At 38.4% G+C, this 17,110-nt stretch overlaps 1 protein-coding gene across 11 annotated transcripts in view; it reads right to left on the bottom strand.

The window, feature by feature from the left end:
- The window catches only part of PPP1R9A (protein phosphatase 1 regulatory subunit 9A), a 329,127-nt gene that overhangs the window by 15,979 nt on the left and 296,038 nt on the right, over positions 1-17,110 (bottom strand). For 7 of the 11 annotated variants that reach the window (XM_042918086.1, XM_042918078.1, XM_042918070.1 and 4 more), the window contains 2 exons: positions 8,222-8,309; positions 8,045-8,122 (listed from right to left, as the gene is read on the bottom strand). The exons of 3 other annotated variants lie outside the window; for them this stretch is intronic. In XM_042918086.1, the coding sequence (XP_042774020.1) occupies positions 8,045-8,122; positions 8,222-8,309 (166 nt within the window). Of the gene's footprint in view, positions 1-5,803; positions 5,937-8,044; positions 8,123-8,221; positions 8,310-17,110 lie in introns of all 11 variants that reach the window. One more of the 11 variants, XM_042918119.1, reaches the window with a different exon arrangement.

The raw sequence follows: 17,110 nt of genomic DNA, 5'->3' as shown, positions 1-17,110 counted from the left end.
AATGTTTACTGGATCTGAAAATAGTTTTCAGAGGGTCAAAATAGGTATGTGTTCTGTAATTCATCTTCTTTTTTAACTTGTACACTAAAGTCTCACTATCATTTTTGGTAAAAATGCAATTACAAGTCACGGATGTAACCCCGATTGTTTTATTGTTAGTAACTGAGAAAAAGAATGGCTTCAAATTAAATCTCTGTAATATTAAATTGCCAAGGGGGTGTGTGTGTGATGTGTGTGAGGTGGAGGGAGCAATTGTTTCCCGGCATTTAAGTGGTTTATAGCTCACAACTCTAGAGAGCAGCTAACCCAATTCCATACAACTTGAAACCAGTTCATCCTGGGGACAGCACCCCAAAGTTAAGTTGCCCAGGTAAACATTCCTTAGTAATTTTTTTTTTTTTTTGGTTTGTCTTACATTAAATACAAGGTGTGTGAAGTTATTCGGAATAGAACTGAATGTCATCAAGATAAGTTAGGAGTTCAGGAACTGGCAGAACATAAAAAGTATAAGCATAATATAGACTTTAAGCAGGTAGTTATGGAGGTTAATTAGAGAAAGTTAGGGGCAATCAGAGGAAGGGTTGCAGACTTCCATTTACTCAAATCAGATCAAGTAATTCTGTAAAGTTCTAACATCCACCAAGGAGACTGAAGTTTTAAAGCCAGCTCCTTCTGAAGGGCACTTGGAGACCCTGACAGTTAACAGCTATGACAAGCAGGTGTCCATGTGCAGCTTAGGCCAACCACCCTAGACACACCCTGCTTCCAGACCCTGAGTTACGGTCTAAACCTCTAATCCATAACTGATAGCCCATATGAGATGGTAACTGTTTAACCTTAACTTGTGACAGGGTTTCTGGACATGATAACCACAGAATATGGTAACTTGGCACAGCAAATATTTTAAGGTAAAGGAATCTGACAAATGGTAGGTACTCTGACCTCCCCCACTGCTCCCGAAGCAGGTCATAAGACCCTTACATGAGAGGTGCCCTCCCTATATACCTGGAGGAAAGGAACATCTTTATCTCTGTAGATGGAGGGACACTTAGAGAAATCTGAAGGAATGAATGAATGAATAGGCCTTGCTAAGCTCCCCACTGTTTACTACTGTTAGTTCATACCCTTATGTTCTATCATATTTTCCAAGACTTTTCAGTCTTCAACAAATCTAGCATTAAAATGCTCAGGCTTAACTGCTTCTCTGAGTCTTCATTTCCTTATAAAGTTTCCTGCACCACACAAAACTTAAATTAAATAAATCTGTATGCTTTTCTCTTGTTAATCTATCTTCTGTCAATTTCGTTTACAGGACTCCAATCAAAGAACCCAAGAGGGTAGAAGGAAAGAAAGTTATTTTTTTTTTTTTCCTCCTCTACATTCATATGAGATGGAGAAACTGTTCCTTTAATGAGTTCCCTCCATATTGGGAAGGTTTTTTTTTTTTTTTTTTTTACATTTTTAAAAAATATTTATTTATTTTTGAGAGAGAGAGAGAGAGGCAGAGACAGACACACAGTATTCGAGGCAGGGTCCAGACTCTGAGCTGTCAACACAGAGCCTGACACGGGGCTTGAACCCACAAACCATGAGATCATGACCTGAGCAGAAGTTGAACGCTTAACTGACTGAGCCACCCAAGGGCCCTGGGAAGGCTTAAAATGAAACATCAAGAGGATTATGTAAAAAAAAAAAATTGATATTATCAAAATAAAAATGTTAGGTTTAGGAATAATAAATATATTGCTGAGGATTTAAGAAAATTTGTATTATTAGAAATCTGAGAGAGGTTTGTCTGTTGATTCTATCTTAATATGATTAATTGTTTAAGATGTAAAATAACCAAATTGATAAGACCACTGGATGTTTACAGTCACTATGTTACCATTTTAATCTACTAGATTTTTGAGTTTTTTCAAGTGGAAAAGCGTTGACATGTTAGGAATGTAAAAGTTTGTCAAGTTTCAAGCGCTGGCAAGTACTTAAAAAGAAAACTGAATAAATTACATTTATAAATGCAGTTTTCTAAAATCAGGACAGGCAATTATGGGGGGAACAAGTCTGTGCTACTGAGTCTAAGCTAACATTATTCAGAGGTCTCCATAAAAGTGACTGCTTTTATGTTTTTACAAAATTTTACTAGGTGTATAAATAAAACAAAAAGATTTGTAAGTTGAACTGAAACTGAAAAAAAGGTAAGTTGTAAAAACTGGAGACTTTAATAAATTACTTTTAATTTATAACTCAAATAATCCCCTTTTTAAGAATGAAGCAACCTCTGGTCATGAAAAATATCAAGTGAAGGAAAGAATCTGCAGAAGTTATACTGTCAAAATTAAGCACTCTGTAGGAGCTTTACTGAGTTTTCATCACCATTGTTCATGATTTAAACATTTGCTTTAAAACTTGCCAGGCTTGGGGCGCCTGGGTGGCTCAGTCAGTTACACGTACGATTTCGGCTCAGGTCATGATCTCATGGTTCACCAGTTTGAGCTCCACATTGGGCTCTGTGCAGACAGCTCAGAGCCTAGAGCCTGTTTTGGATTCTGTATCTCCCTCTCTCTGCCCCTCCCCTGCTATCTCTCTCTCTCTCTCTCTCTCTCTCAGAAATAATGAATAAACTTTAAAAATAAATTAAATAAAATTACTTAAAAAAAAAACCAACAACCTGCCAGGCTCAAATTATTTTGCTATTTTCTAATGGTCATTCTCTTCTGGCCACTTACAATAGCATTTTTGTTTCCTATTTTTTAAAATAATTTTTGAAAAATGTTTATTTATTTACTTTAAGACAGAGAAAGCAGGTATGTGAGCAGGGGAGGGGCAGAAAGACACAGAGAAAATCCCAAGGAGCTCTGCGCTGATAGCCCCAATGAGGGGCTCGATCTCATGAACTGTGAGGTCATGACCTGAGCCGAAATCGCAAGTTGGACACCTAACTCACCAAGCTATGCAGGCGTACCTTTTAAAAGCGTACTTTTAATATATTTTTTAAAGAGAAATGTTGGCTCTTCTGTGGGGTGTCTCTGTTAGGCAGAGGCGAGGTGCTGTTCTCTTCAGGCACATTTGCTCGTCTTGCTCATCAACACTTCTGAAAGGGACTGTTTCCACTCCAGCTCAAGAGCAGAGGCTGTGTGCCCTTGCTCAGCAACAGGGCAGAGCTGCCCTCCAGGCACATGTCACTGGAATGTTCTCAAACTCACTCTAATGCCTTGATTTACCTAAAGGTTCCTTGAGAGAAATATCTATGAAGGTTTGTCTGAACTATAATCCCCAGTCCACTCATTCTTCAAGATATTACTAAAATTAACAATGGATGAACACGATAGCCAGAAAAATACATACAGAGAATACTTTCTTTTACATTCCTCTGATCAGAATGGTTTTAAATAATAATACTAGTAATGATAACTGTTGACATTTATTAAGGACTTGAAACGTGCTTAAATGTGACTCTCAATCCTCCTGATGACCTGAAGAAGTATGAATATTTCCATCTTACAGATGAGGAAACGGACAGACAGGTTAAGGAACTTGCCCAAGACGTTAAGTGGCAGCTATGACTGAATCCAGGCTCTTTACTCTGACATCATGCTCTTTGCTTTTACTGAAAGCCACTGTTATACTTACTATGCAGTTGTTGTTGAAGATTTTATATTTTAAGTACCAACCTTACTTTTTGCTTTACCTTTTTTCCCCCATCCAATTTGCCTTTAAAATAAATTATGTTATTGTATCTTTTGTACCTCTGTGTATAAACAAATTATATTTGGAACACAGAGGAACAGGTATAGATTTAAAAAAGAATAGACGAGAAGGAGTACACATATTGTGATGAGTGCTGAGTAATGTATAGAACTGTAGTTGAATCATTACACTGTACCTAAAACTAATATGACACTGTATTTTGATTATACTTCAATTAAAAAAATAAAAGAATAAACAAACATGAAAACATGCTAATTTATAGATCAATGAAATGACAAGTTAGAACTCAAAAAGAAGATGTTTTACATAGAATCATACAGATCGACACTATCCAACAGAAATATGAAGTATATATATAAATCAAACTCTTCTGGGAGTCATATAAGAAAAAGGTACAATTAATTTTATTTTATTTAACCCAAAATATTCAAAATATTATTATTTCAATATGTAATTGGTATTATAACATTTTAATAAGATATTTCACACTTTTTTTTTCATCCTAAGTCTTTGAAATCCTGCATGCATTTTCTCCTACAATACATTTCAGTATAGACTAGCTACATTTCTAGTGCTCAAAAGCCACATCTGACTGGAGGCTAGCATATTGGACAGCATAGACAGAGATGGATGGGGATCAGAGACTACGGAGTTTGAATCCACCTAATTATTTTTTGGTGGGAAACAAAGCTCCAAGAAATTCAGAGCCTTGCAAAGCAAGGATGAATGCTTGGATTCCGGCACCATGATTTCCCACAGTTCATACTTTTAAGATGACTGCAAATTCACTTCCACAAAGGAGTGCCATCTCCCTCCCTTGTCATTTTCCCACATGTCTAGCCTTGTTCTAAGATACACGTAATTGCTCACAAGGCTTCCCATCTTCCCATTCAGCAACTCAACTGGGAGCTTCTTCCACAGAGCTCCAAAGCAGGCACCTCCACTGACATCAGTGGCTACTGACACTAGAATTAGGATAGTATTTTATTTTACTCTTTGGTCTGAACAAGCTCTGACAACTACATGCTTCCTGCTTTTGTTATCTGCTATGCTGCCTATTTAAATCCACATTCACTGAGGACATATTGGAAAAGGATAGAACCAAGCCATATTTTTGGAAGGGCTTATTTATTATTATAATTACTTAATCTTATCTATTTGTTTCATGTTGCTCATGTATTTGAGTCATTACACCTCCACAAGGAATACAATAAAGTAAACTCTTAACTCCTGAAGAAGGAAAAAACTAAGACCAAGACGGAACTTAGCAAACTGTCTTGCCTCTTTAGAGTCCGACAGCTTCAGGCTATAACTGATTGAATGACCTCATCAGATTTTTACAGCCTAATAATGAAAAGCATAAGAGATAAGATTACAAACTCAATCCATGAATCATTCCCTCATTTTTCTGAGAATGCTGCATAGAGGTGATGAGTTTATTCCCAGTCCTCCATAGCTGGAAGGGGACCCTGTAGCTCACGGTGCTTATCAGCCACCTACCTGCAGGGGCCCCATGAAACCAACTCAATGCATTAAGCTCCTACAGGGCAGTAACTCTGCTTCCTGCCATATGTTTTAAAAGGTTCTGGGCCCATCATCAATCTCTATAGGAGAACACAGACTGTCATTAGATTTGATTAGCGTTAACCAATTACTGTGACAGCTCAAAAAGTCATTTTTGTGACACAGAAAAAGTCCCTCTTCTTCCCTTGTTCTTTCAGGATTTCAACTCTATGAATTCCTGTCAGTCTTGTCAAAACTTTACTATAATTACAGATAATTGTACATTTATGATTCTAATTGAAAACGATTTTGTAGCATTGGTATGTGTGTAAATACTTGTGACCACTGAAGCAGAAAGACTCCAGAGTTAATATTTTAAAAACAGAGCTGGCTGGCTGGTGGTGCAAACGCTGGCATTAGCTGTAGGGATAGCCCACCCTTGACTCCCTGGGGTTTGCCTAGAGAAAGGTGAGCACTCACCAAAAGAATCAAGATTTGCTTGCTTTTCACTCTGTACAAGGGGGTGATACCCACTGGCCACTATGATGAAATTGAGTCAAACCTTCTCCCCACTACCGGATGCCTCACTTACATCCCTTTTAGGATGGAGCCTGAAGGTGACAGGTAGTGACTGTCTCAGAAGTCCAGGGACCAAAAGGACTGCAGTGTTACCAGAGAAGTGTCCCAGCTTCTTTCCTGTTGTGTATCTTGGCATCTCTCTCTCCCTGAAATAGTTTCATTATTTATTGTCTTTTTTTAAATCCTGAGTATATTTATAGTTTTCTAAACTTAATTTTAAGGCACATAGTAGACTATTTCATATTTCTTACTCTGAAACCACATGAAGTTAAATTGCTTTTGTGTTGTATCATTGACTTATTTTTCCTGAGACTGGTGTCCTCAATGTAAACAGAGCTTTTTATCCTTTCTCCAGTGCACAACGTTAAAAACAGACAAACAAAACAACAATGGACTAATACAATTAATTTGGGAATTATCTCTTCTCATTCCCCCACCCTACTGTCCCAGAATCCCAGGAAGAAGGTACAATTTCTCACCAAGTTGTATGCCAGGAAAAAGAAAAAAAAAAAAAGAAAGAGTGGAGGACAACCTATAAAACAGGAAAGTGGTCCCCAAGTGATTTTATGATTTTTTATTGTTAGCATTCTGTTTCCTACCTAGTCTACACTAATGAGATGATCCCCAAATTTCATAAAGAAATTTACACATCATTAGATACATAAATAACTGGAGGTGAGGCGTTGTGTTGGAAAGACATCTCAACAGGAAGCACAAGTCCTGTTGCATTAATTGCCCATTGCATAACTGTGGGCAAATCAATTAAATTCTATGAAGGTGAAGTTCTTAATACAGTATGGTATTATTTATTATCTGCCCTCCCAATCTTTTTATAAGGACCAAATAAAGTGATAGATGTAAAACTGCTTTGTAACTTGCAAATAATAATTATACAAAATTGTTATCTTTATTATTAGCTTTAAATACCTATGTGCCAGGTACCATTTTATTTATTTTTTAATTTTTTTAATGTTTATTTTTGAGAGAGACAGAGTGTGAGTGGGAGAGGGGCAGAGAGAGAGGGAGACACAGAATCCCAAGCAGGCTCCAGGCTCTGAGCTGCCAGCACAGAGCCCGACACGGGGCTTTGAACCCACGAACTGTGAGATCATGACCTGAGCCGAAGTTGGATGCTCAACCTACTGTGCCACCCAGGTGCCCCCCCCACTTTTTTTTTAATATTTATTTTTGAGAGAGACAGAGTGCAAGTAGGAGAGGGGTGGAGAGAGTTTAAATTTTTTTTTTTTAATTTTTTTAAATGTTTATTTATTTTTGAGAAGGGGAGAGACAGAGCACAAGCAGGCGAGGGGCAGAGAGAGAGGGAGACAGTATCGGAAGTAGGCTCCAGGCTCTGAGCTGTCAGCACAGAGCCCCATGCAGGGCTCGAACCCATGAACCGTGAGATCATGACCTGAACCGAAGTCGGGCTCTCAACCGACTGAGCCACCCATGCGCCCCTTAAATTTTTTTTTAATGTTTATTTTTGAGAGAGACAGTGCGAGCAGGAGGGGGACAGAGAGAGAGGCATTTTAAATGCTTTGTATGAAAACTCATTTAATCCTTACACTACAGTAATTAGGTAGCTACTGTTATTTACCCTTACTTCACATGAGGAAGTGGAGGCAAACGGGTTAAATAACTTGTCCAAGATTTTAAAGGTGATAACTCAAAGAGCTCTTATCCAAACCCAGGCAGTCAAGCTCCATGCTTTATTGTCTCCTGATACAAATCTGAAGTTAAAAGTTGACAGCATGCAGTATAAAGCTTACTGCTCTACAGGGAAGTCTTTATTGAACAATAAGCAGAGTTGGTAGGGCCTGAAAAAAAATCAACTAAACAGCTAAGTCCAGCAAGAGACGAGGGTTTTTCTTTCATGCATGGGGACAGAACAGTCTTGAAAGCCAACAAGGTTCTTAAATGTAAAATTACCCTTTCAGACTTAACAAAAACAGGACGCTAGTACTGTGGGTAGCCAGGCAAACAACCTGAAATGTGCCCAGTTGACATATCACATTGATGCTGTATTTAGATAAACATTTACTGAAACTGCACATGTGACTGTAATTCTGCAACTAAGCCAGTGGATATTCCCAAAGCCAGTGTAGGCTATAACTGGGGCAAGACAAAAACAAGCTGATTGTACAATTTCTCTTTCATCTCACTTCTTGGTAGATTGCCTCAGCTCATGGATACTGACCACTGATTTTGGTGAACAATGGGAGGGGGCCAGAAAGTGTAGATCACCCACCCATACCTGCTACCTGGAGAAAACCTATTGGCTTCTTTTTCTTTCCATTTCTTTCCCTTGTTGGAATTCCTTCGCAAAGGTGCCCTATAACGACAGCACAAAGTCAGAAAGGGGAAACTGACATTTTTCTCTTTTAATCCTTCCTTCACAGAGGGTTTGTGTGTTACATCATGAAATGCTTACCCCAGATCCACAAACTTGCGCTTAATTTTTCCTCCTTGCACCACCAGTGAACTGGATGCCCTTAGTGATTTGGGATCTTTGGCACCATCTAGGATACACACACATGTGAACAAGACCAATTATTATTATTTTTTTAGGGTATGAGTCAAAAGTCAGTGCATCTCGGAATCTAAGGAGTTTACCCCAATTCCAAAGTATAAAAGAAAATAATGTATGCCTTTTTTTTTTTTTTTTTTTTTTTTAAGCCAGAGGAAACACAGCTATGTTGAGGAACATTCAGTTAAGCCAGGAGAGGTCCTGCTGGACAGAAGCCCAACACTCATCACAAAGAGTTTTGGCTTCAGATATATTGGAATGAACAAAGTAAGCAAGAATAAACACTATCAAATAATTCTTTTTTTTTAAGTTTATTTATTTTGAGAGAGAGAGAGAGCACACAAGTGGGGGAGAGGCAGAAAGAAAGGGAGAGAGAGAATCCCAAGCAAGCCCTGTGCTGTCAGCACAGAGCCCAACATGGGGCTTGATCTCACTAACCTCGAGATCATGACCTAAGCTGAAATCAAGAGTTAGACGCTTAACCAGATGAGCCACCCAGGCACCCATAATTCTTTACATTCAAAGCAGGGGACTGGCAGGACTTTCCTTTTGTTCCTTCTCTGGCTTCAACTCTGTTTCAAATGTCCAGGCTCTGGGGACACTTGGGTGGCTCAGTTGGTTAAGTGTTGACTCTTGATTTCAGTTTAGGTCATGATCTCACAGTTCATGAGATAAGAGTCTCATGTTGGGCTCCATGCTGACAGTACAGAGCCTGCTTGGGATTCTCTCTCTCCCTCTGTCTCTATCCCACCCCACCTCATGCACAAGGGAGCACATGAGCCCTCTCTCTCCTTCTCTCTCTCTCTCTCTCTCTCAAAATAAATAAATAAATAAACTTTAAAAAGAAATAATGCCTGGGCTCTGTGCTTCATACCTTTCCTGCCTTTGGGTTTTGGTGCCTTCTGACAGGAACCCAGACCACTTCCCCCATTTCTCCCAAGCCCAGTACAGAAAGTCAGGCCTGAGAGTCTGGGAGATTCAGGGAGAAAGTGAGAGTCAAAGCCTTCCTTTCTGGTCTCTCCCTTGCTAATGGCCTGTGGCCAGTTCTGGAACTGAGGAGGGCAGATTATGGGGGAGACTTTTTAAGCTGGGGCTCAGCTATAAAACATTTATATCTTTGAAAGGCTTCTCTTAGAAGCTGGGTTGGAGCACTTGGCTGGCCTCCTATGATGAGGAAGATGCCAAAATTTCCTCAGTGTTTGAAGCTGAATGATCTTTGCCTGTTTGAGTTATGCTGGCTCTCAAGGGCAGCAGCTGCTGGGGGATGGGAATACTCAAAATGATGCCAAAAACCAATCAGAGGAGAGGCTTTGAGAATGGCGTTCAATGTCAAATGTAGGAGCTAGATTCCATGGGTGGCATTTATTCCTCCTTAAACATAGTAGATAATTCATAAGGTTCTATCTGGAACTATTTAGCAAAGGATGTTGTTCAGTGTTAAGTTTTAGCACATCCAGTCATCTGACATGACTAACAAAGGGTGTTTTAAATTTGATGCATATTGGTGTGTGAAACTACTCTTTCCTAATTGTCTGTTGGTCTCTGTCTCTATCTTTGTAAAATTAAAAATATTCCAGCAATTTTCTGGTATGGAGTATAGACAGAAAAGTGCTCCTACAGAAGTGTTTAATTAACCTTGCTAATTAATTTTGCTTATAATTGTATTTCAGGAGAAATTTCTAAACACACACACAAAACATGAAGTGCACACACAGTTTTTATTTAGGAGTCTACATTCAAAGCTCTTAAAGAAGCACAAGATGTTTACAAACTCTCAAGATTTTTAGCAATGAGCTCTTCATATTTTTAATGATCCTTAGATTATAATAATTCCTTGGAATGTACTTAATGGAACAGACGAGTCAGAGATATGTCCATATCAAAATCCACTTCTTGTCTCAAATATTTATTATGAATATTTGCATCATCACCCAGGGTAACGGAATTAAATAGCCACAGATGTGAGATATACACATAAAGAAACTCCACGGTCATGGCACAAATACCTTCTGAGGTGATTTTGCTAATGGACATAGAATTTTTAAAAAGTAGGATTTCGATTTTCTTAATAGAAGCCAAAGGAAAAAAAAAAAAAGGTGCCAGATTCCTTCAGATCAATCCTAAGGCGACTCTTAATGGCTAGGACTGTGCAAAGTTTAAAAGGAGACTGCCTAATTATTTTCTGAATTAGAGGTAGCTGGGAGATGTTTTAACGAGTAGTGAGAGGACCAGATGAGACGATGTACATGGAAACACTCTGAAACCTTATTAGTGTTGCAGTTATTTGGGCATCTTGGGACTAAAAGCCTGATTCTGCCCATTACAGAGCCTGCTGCTAGGCAACCTCATGTCATTATCTCACACATTTGCCAAACTGTGTTCCAAGGAACACTTAAATGAAGGCTTTCACAAGGCTGAAGAGGCAAGATTAAGTAATAATGCACTTCCCTGTTTTAAATCAATCAAATACATCTTTAATGCATATTAGGACTTCCAGTCTACATAAAAACCAACACTGGATTGGCTGGATTTCAGGAAAAGAAAAAAAAAAAAAGCAATTTTGTTTTTGTTTATTGATTCAGGTTTATGTAAAATTTCCATCAGGCTTTTTGAAATCTCTCCAATACTACCTTCAAGAGCAATCGGAAGTCTGAGCCCTCAGGTTGGGCACGGCAGCTTTTCACTTTGGCAACCTGGCCTTCATTCTTAAAGGTAGTAAATGATCTCCCCATGGCTACATGCTAAGGCCTTTCTTTCTTGTCTTGTGCTGCATTCTCCTTCCTCTCACTGGAGTCAGAGTCCTGACTCCCTCTTCCTTTCCTCTGGGGACTCCCAAAGCTGCTCCTCCCGACCAGCTTCTCTCCTGACCTTCTTTATTAAAAAAAAAAAAAAAAAAAAAAAAAAAAAAAAGTTCATTGTCTTCCTCCCATAATATTTCTGATTCCTTATTTTCTATTGATGACAGGGCCATATGTTCTGAGGCTAGAAACCCTGTGATCAGTTTTGTCCTCCTCACTTTCTTCCCCTGTGTCTGGGCAACTTACACTTCAGGGGTTCTTGCATGGCCCTTTTCTGCCATTGTCTATTGTTCCTCTTTAGAGGTTATCCCTCCCAGGGTCTCCTGACTCATCTTGCCCACACCTAATGTCTTTTCCTTTTTGTTCCTCTGTTCAAACATCTGTGGTTGCCTAGTAATATAGAGAGGTATCTACAGCACTTAAATCCTACAGCTAATGACTTAACCTTCCTGTTCAATTTAATTGCAATCATCTACACTGCATAAACAAACTGCTTCAGGCAGGCTGGGGCAGCCCCATTCCTTTCAAGCCATCTCCTGTGTGCCTGTTCTGTTAATGCCACTGCCCTGCCTTATCTGCCTTCCTTTCCCATCCTTCCCCTCACCCCACCCAAATAGTTCAATGCTCACTCTAATTGTACATTCCTTGTCATGTCTTATTTACCAATCTCAGCTAGATGTAACCTGGCCCCTCCTCTCACCAGTGATAAAATTTATAATTTCTACATGTATAAGAGCCTAATGCATTATATCAATAATAAATGAATCCTGTAAAGATTTTGCAAAGCCAGGTTCTACTTGCCAGGACATTAATTCAGCCAACTTTTTTTTTAAGTTTATTTTATTTTTTCTTTTTTGGGGGGGGGAGGAGGGACGGATAGAGACAGAGAATTCTAAGCAGGCTCTGTACTGTCAGTGTGGAGCCCCCGAACCATGAGATCATGACCTGAGCCAAAAGCAAGAGTTGGACACCTCACATACTGAACCACCCAGGCACCCCAATTCAGCAAATATTTTTGAAGGCATGTTCTGTGTCAGGCAATATGCTAACAGCCCTATATACATTTTGAATAATAACCTCTAGAAATCACAAGTAGAAAACTGATAGTGCTTAATTTATTCTTTTTAACCTTATCTGAACAAAAGTCCATTGTTACAGAAGTTTAGAGACCAAAATGTTATTATTAGGCTACTCAAAGAATGAGCATGAAGAAAATATTTTCATGCTTTCTACTGTCATATAACTTGTTTTACAAATCTCTGCAAATAATCTTATACTTCCTCTTGCTTTAACTGAAGTGGGGATAGATGTTTATCATTTATCTAGTTACAATGGGGACTCTCTATACCCTATTTTCCACTGAGGTCCCTCAAATACAGCAAAGTGATGATTTGTGAATGTGGTGTTGACATAATTTAGAAAACATCCAACTTCAATTAGTTGTTCAATAATTCCAGCACGTTGTTAGCCTTGAAACTGTAGCGAAATACAGCTGCAACTTAATTATTACCTTGCAGTAAATTAATAGACCAAAAATAATGGCATATTACTTTAAAAAAAAATCTAGCTAAATGGCAACCAGAGACTAAGATATTTTCAGAGTTTATACAGCAATGATGAGTAGAAGCACATAAAGGCCCAGACCAGGGGCCAGTATGCTTTTTCTGTAAAGGGCCAGATAGCAAATATTTTAGGTTTTGGGCTATACAGTCTCTGTCACAAATGCTCAACTCTGCTTATTGTAGCATCAGAGTAGACAGTATATAGCCAAATGAGTATGGCTGTGTTCCAACAAGACTTTATTTATAAAAACAGGTGGGGACCAGATTTGGTTTGATAACCTGCATTGGTTATCTGGAGAGGCATGCCTGTTAATTTATTCAAGAAACTTATGAAGCATCAATTATATGCCACACTCTTTGCTGGGGGCCAAGAACACAAAGATGAAAAAGATGAATGAGAAAACTGGCTCATCCTTGACAACTAGATTACTTATCATACACAAAGTGATAGAAGCACAGGTAACAGTGTGAAAATTTCTGTGGGATCAGAGAGAAGTGAATAATTCACTGTGCCCGGAAATGGGGAGAGTATACTAAGAGTCCACTAAAGGAGGTGAGATTTAATCTGGGTTTGAAGAAGAACACAATTTCTCAGGATTAGAGAGTTACATAAGAATGTAGACCTGAGGTCTTGCCGAACCTCATTCTAGTTCTTTTTCTGATGAGCCAATGAGTTGTAAGAACCTCACATGTGAACACACACACACACACACACACACACACACACACACACACACACGGAGGGAAATTGGGTTAACCATACCTAAATAGATTAGTCTTATATTGCAAGGGACTTAAGAATTTTACAGAATGTTATTCCTCAAATTGGATTTTGAGGACAACAAAGGTAGATCCCACTCTGATAATCCACATTGTATCAGCCCCTGCAATGCCATAACATTTTAATGATACTGAGGTCCGTTTCTTGGGAAGTGGGGAGGGAAAGTCCTGGAGGGACACAAAAATGCTTAAGTAACAGTGGCGCTACGGTGAAATAGGCCATTCATCAGTCAGCCCAGTCTAATGAGCATATTCCGTATACACATCCAGTTAACTTTACTCTCATTTTATGCTCACTGAGCAACTTTCTGATTTATGAACCTACCAAGGAGGGGAGAGAGAACAGAACATATGAATAATGTTGGTTATTATGTCAGCTATACCTCCCAAAGTAAATCAGAAAATTAGTATTCTGGTCTAGAAATAAGTGTTTTCTAAGCTAGAACAGCGAGAATCAGTCACTCTGAACTTGATTAAATCTGAATGTGTTATTAAGTTTCTGGACTTAGAACGCTGAAGACTAGACCTTTGACTTTCAAGGTACCAACTGGTAATAGGCTGAGAGTCAGCTGACTGATGGCCTCTTTGACATCTTTCCAGGTATAACAGAGCCTGAGAGGGGAAGGCAGGAGAGAATAGGGCCTTCCCAGTCACTGATTGTGGGGTGTCAGAGACAGGATCTGTCATAACACAAACTAACAATAAGATCGCTATCTCTCTATCTCTATCTTTATCTCTATCTCTATCTCTATCTCGTCTGCAAACTCCTTGAGGGAAAAGATGGAATCTTGTTAATTATTGTATATTCAGCCGTTAGCACAATGCCTGACACAGAGTAGCTGCTCAATAGCTATTTGTTTAATAAACACATAAATGAATGGATGAATGTCAATGAACACAGAAGGTTGGAAATTTTTTATCAGGGGAACAAAAAAATCTGACTCACCGCTTTTATCTGCTCATAGTATCTAACAGTGGTTATTGTACTAGTAACTATTTATAAAATTACTACTTTATCAAAGTTCAATGAACTGCTTCTTCCTTGTTACGCAGAAGCACCTTCAGCTCAGGAAGGCTTCGGGGGAAGCCCAAGTACTTGGCCTCTGGAGAAGAAGCTACCCACCTCCCATCTTGTTTCCTGAGCTGAGAGCTTAATCCCAAAGAAGAGAGAGCAGCAGACCAGGGAGGCATTCGGGAAAGGATGGAATTCTCACATTTTAATCCTACATTACTGCTAGTGGACTGTGGAGCACAATCTAAATCCATGTTCTCCTCCTCCCATCTGAAAGGAAACATCTGCTGAGTTCAAAGAATCATAATAAATTAGAAATAAGAGAGAGAAATAATCTAAATGATATTTAGCCACAAAAAAATTTAGGAGTCATATTTCATGTGTGAGTGATCCATACTCCCTGACTATAATGTAAGTTCTTACAGATAACCAGTGATGTCTGATATACAGTAGACCAAAAGTATTAACCTATTGCTCCAAAATATATGCGTCTGCTGTTTTGTCTTCTTATGGTCTTCAATAACCATGGTTATTGGTCATATGGTCTATATGCAGTTTTCTAAAGAGATGGTATTGCCACAAGTGTGTATCTGTAAAAGTGCCATTATAATCCACAGTTTAAGTTAATTAGTGAGAGTTTTTGAAGTCTTTAATTATTTTGAAAGTAGGCCAAAATCACCATGCAAGCCCTCCACCAACTTGAGAACTACCTTTGATGATGAATTAGCAGGATCGACCTATTTTCTTTTGCCTCTACTGGTATTTTTTTACTTTCTAAGTACTCCATTTTTTTACCCCAAAACTTCTAGAAGAGCTGTGCTTAGGACTAGTCTGTGGAAGATAATTCTAGCAATCGATAGGTTCAGGAAAGGAAACCAAGGAGGAAAATATCAGGAATAAAGCTCTGGTGCTTACCAAGAGTTGTAACAGATTGAGCCTCCCAAATCAAATGTATTTCTATGTTCATGATGTATTTTTAGAAAGATTACAATTTTTGATTTGGGAGAGACAGATGAGTATGCACTTTTCAAAAACGTGGTGATGTACAATGATACCTGCAATGTATCCCACACCACGGCTGACATTGGTTGGTGGAATTCTTTAAAAATTTTGGCAATCCGATGGGTATTTAATTTAAATGATCATTTCTCTGATCATCTTTTTCTATAAGTCATGTGAATTTTCTCTTCAAGAAACTATTTCTTTTGCCTATTTTTGAACTTTCAAGAACTCTTTGAAGGTAACTGTGTATTAACGTCTATCAATTAACTTTCTATATGGGATCTTTTATTATGCATATTGACTACTGTAACCAAGAATATTTATAATATAGTTGTGGAGTATAAAGAAAAACCAATTAAAAAACACTCATTTCATTTATTCCCCCCTGCCACCTAGTTTATACTTATGAATTATGTCCTTCAGTTCCTGGACACTCCCCGCCAATTAACTGACTTTGTCATTCCCACTTATAACCTCCACATTTTGTTAATATCTCTAAGTAATCCACTAATTTTTTTTAGCATTATAGAAATAAAATCATAGGTATTCTGTAATACCTATGGTATTAGGTCCCTTGCAATATAAGACCTTGCAATATAATACCTATGGTATTTGGTTTATCCTCTCAATGTCTTGTTCCAGAGATTCAGCCCTGGTATTATGTTTCAGTGTGGTTTATTCAAATTTTCCTTGCTGCACAGATTCATCATATGAATATACTATAGTTCATTTAACTTTTGTTACTAGTGATTATTCCAGTACTTACCAGTTTTCAGGTTTTCTCAGGTTTTGTTATCACACAGTAGGGCTGCTCTGAATACTCTTGTACATGATTCTTAGTAGGCAAGTGTAGGCTATATAAACCCTGGCTGGGTCATAGGGCATGCACATTTTCAACTTTACTAGGTAAATGCCAAATGGTTTCCAAAGAGCTTGCCTCAGTTTACATTCCACCAGCACTATTTAGTCTCTGGTTGTTTCACATATTTTCCAGTATTTGGTAACATCAGACTTTTAATATTTATGGCAAACTGGTGGGTATAAAATGGTATCTCATCTGGTTTATTTCATACTTTCCTGATTACTAATACCACTGAACAACTTTCATACATATCTTGGCCTTTTGGTTTTCATTTTCTAAGAAATGCCTGTTCAGGACATTATATATTTTCTCTTGTGTTATTTCTTTCTTAGTGATTTATACAAGTTATTTATATAATCTAGATACTACTTCTACATTAGTTACACAGGGAGCAAATATCTTCTCCAATTTTGTGGGATTCTTTGTTATGTCTTTGAGAAATAGAAGTTCCTAATTTTACTATCATCTGATGTTATTAATCTTTTATATATGTTCCCCCCCTCCCTTTGTATATTGTTTAAGAAATCTTTCCCTACCCTTAAGTCACAAAAATATTCCATACAGTTTTTTTTAAAGTTTTATAGTTTGGGGGCACCTGCATGGCTCAGTTGCCATGTGTCCGACGTCTTGATCTTGGCTCAGGTCACGATCTCATGGTTCGTGGGTTTGAACTCCATGCTGGGTGCTGCACTGACAGTGCAGATCCTGTTGGGATTCTTTGTCTCCCTCTGTCTCTGCCTCTCCCTGCTCTCTCTCTCTCAAAAATAAATCAACATT

Source organism: Panthera leo, chromosome A2, assembly GCF_018350215.1.
Source record: "Panthera leo isolate Ple1 chromosome A2, P.leo_Ple1_pat1.1, whole genome shotgun sequence".
Lineage (NCBI taxonomy): Eukaryota > Metazoa > Chordata > Mammalia > Carnivora > Felidae > Panthera > Panthera leo.
The sequence above is the reverse complement of the archived record's forward strand: the minus strand, read 5'-3'. Positions and strand labels throughout refer to the sequence as shown.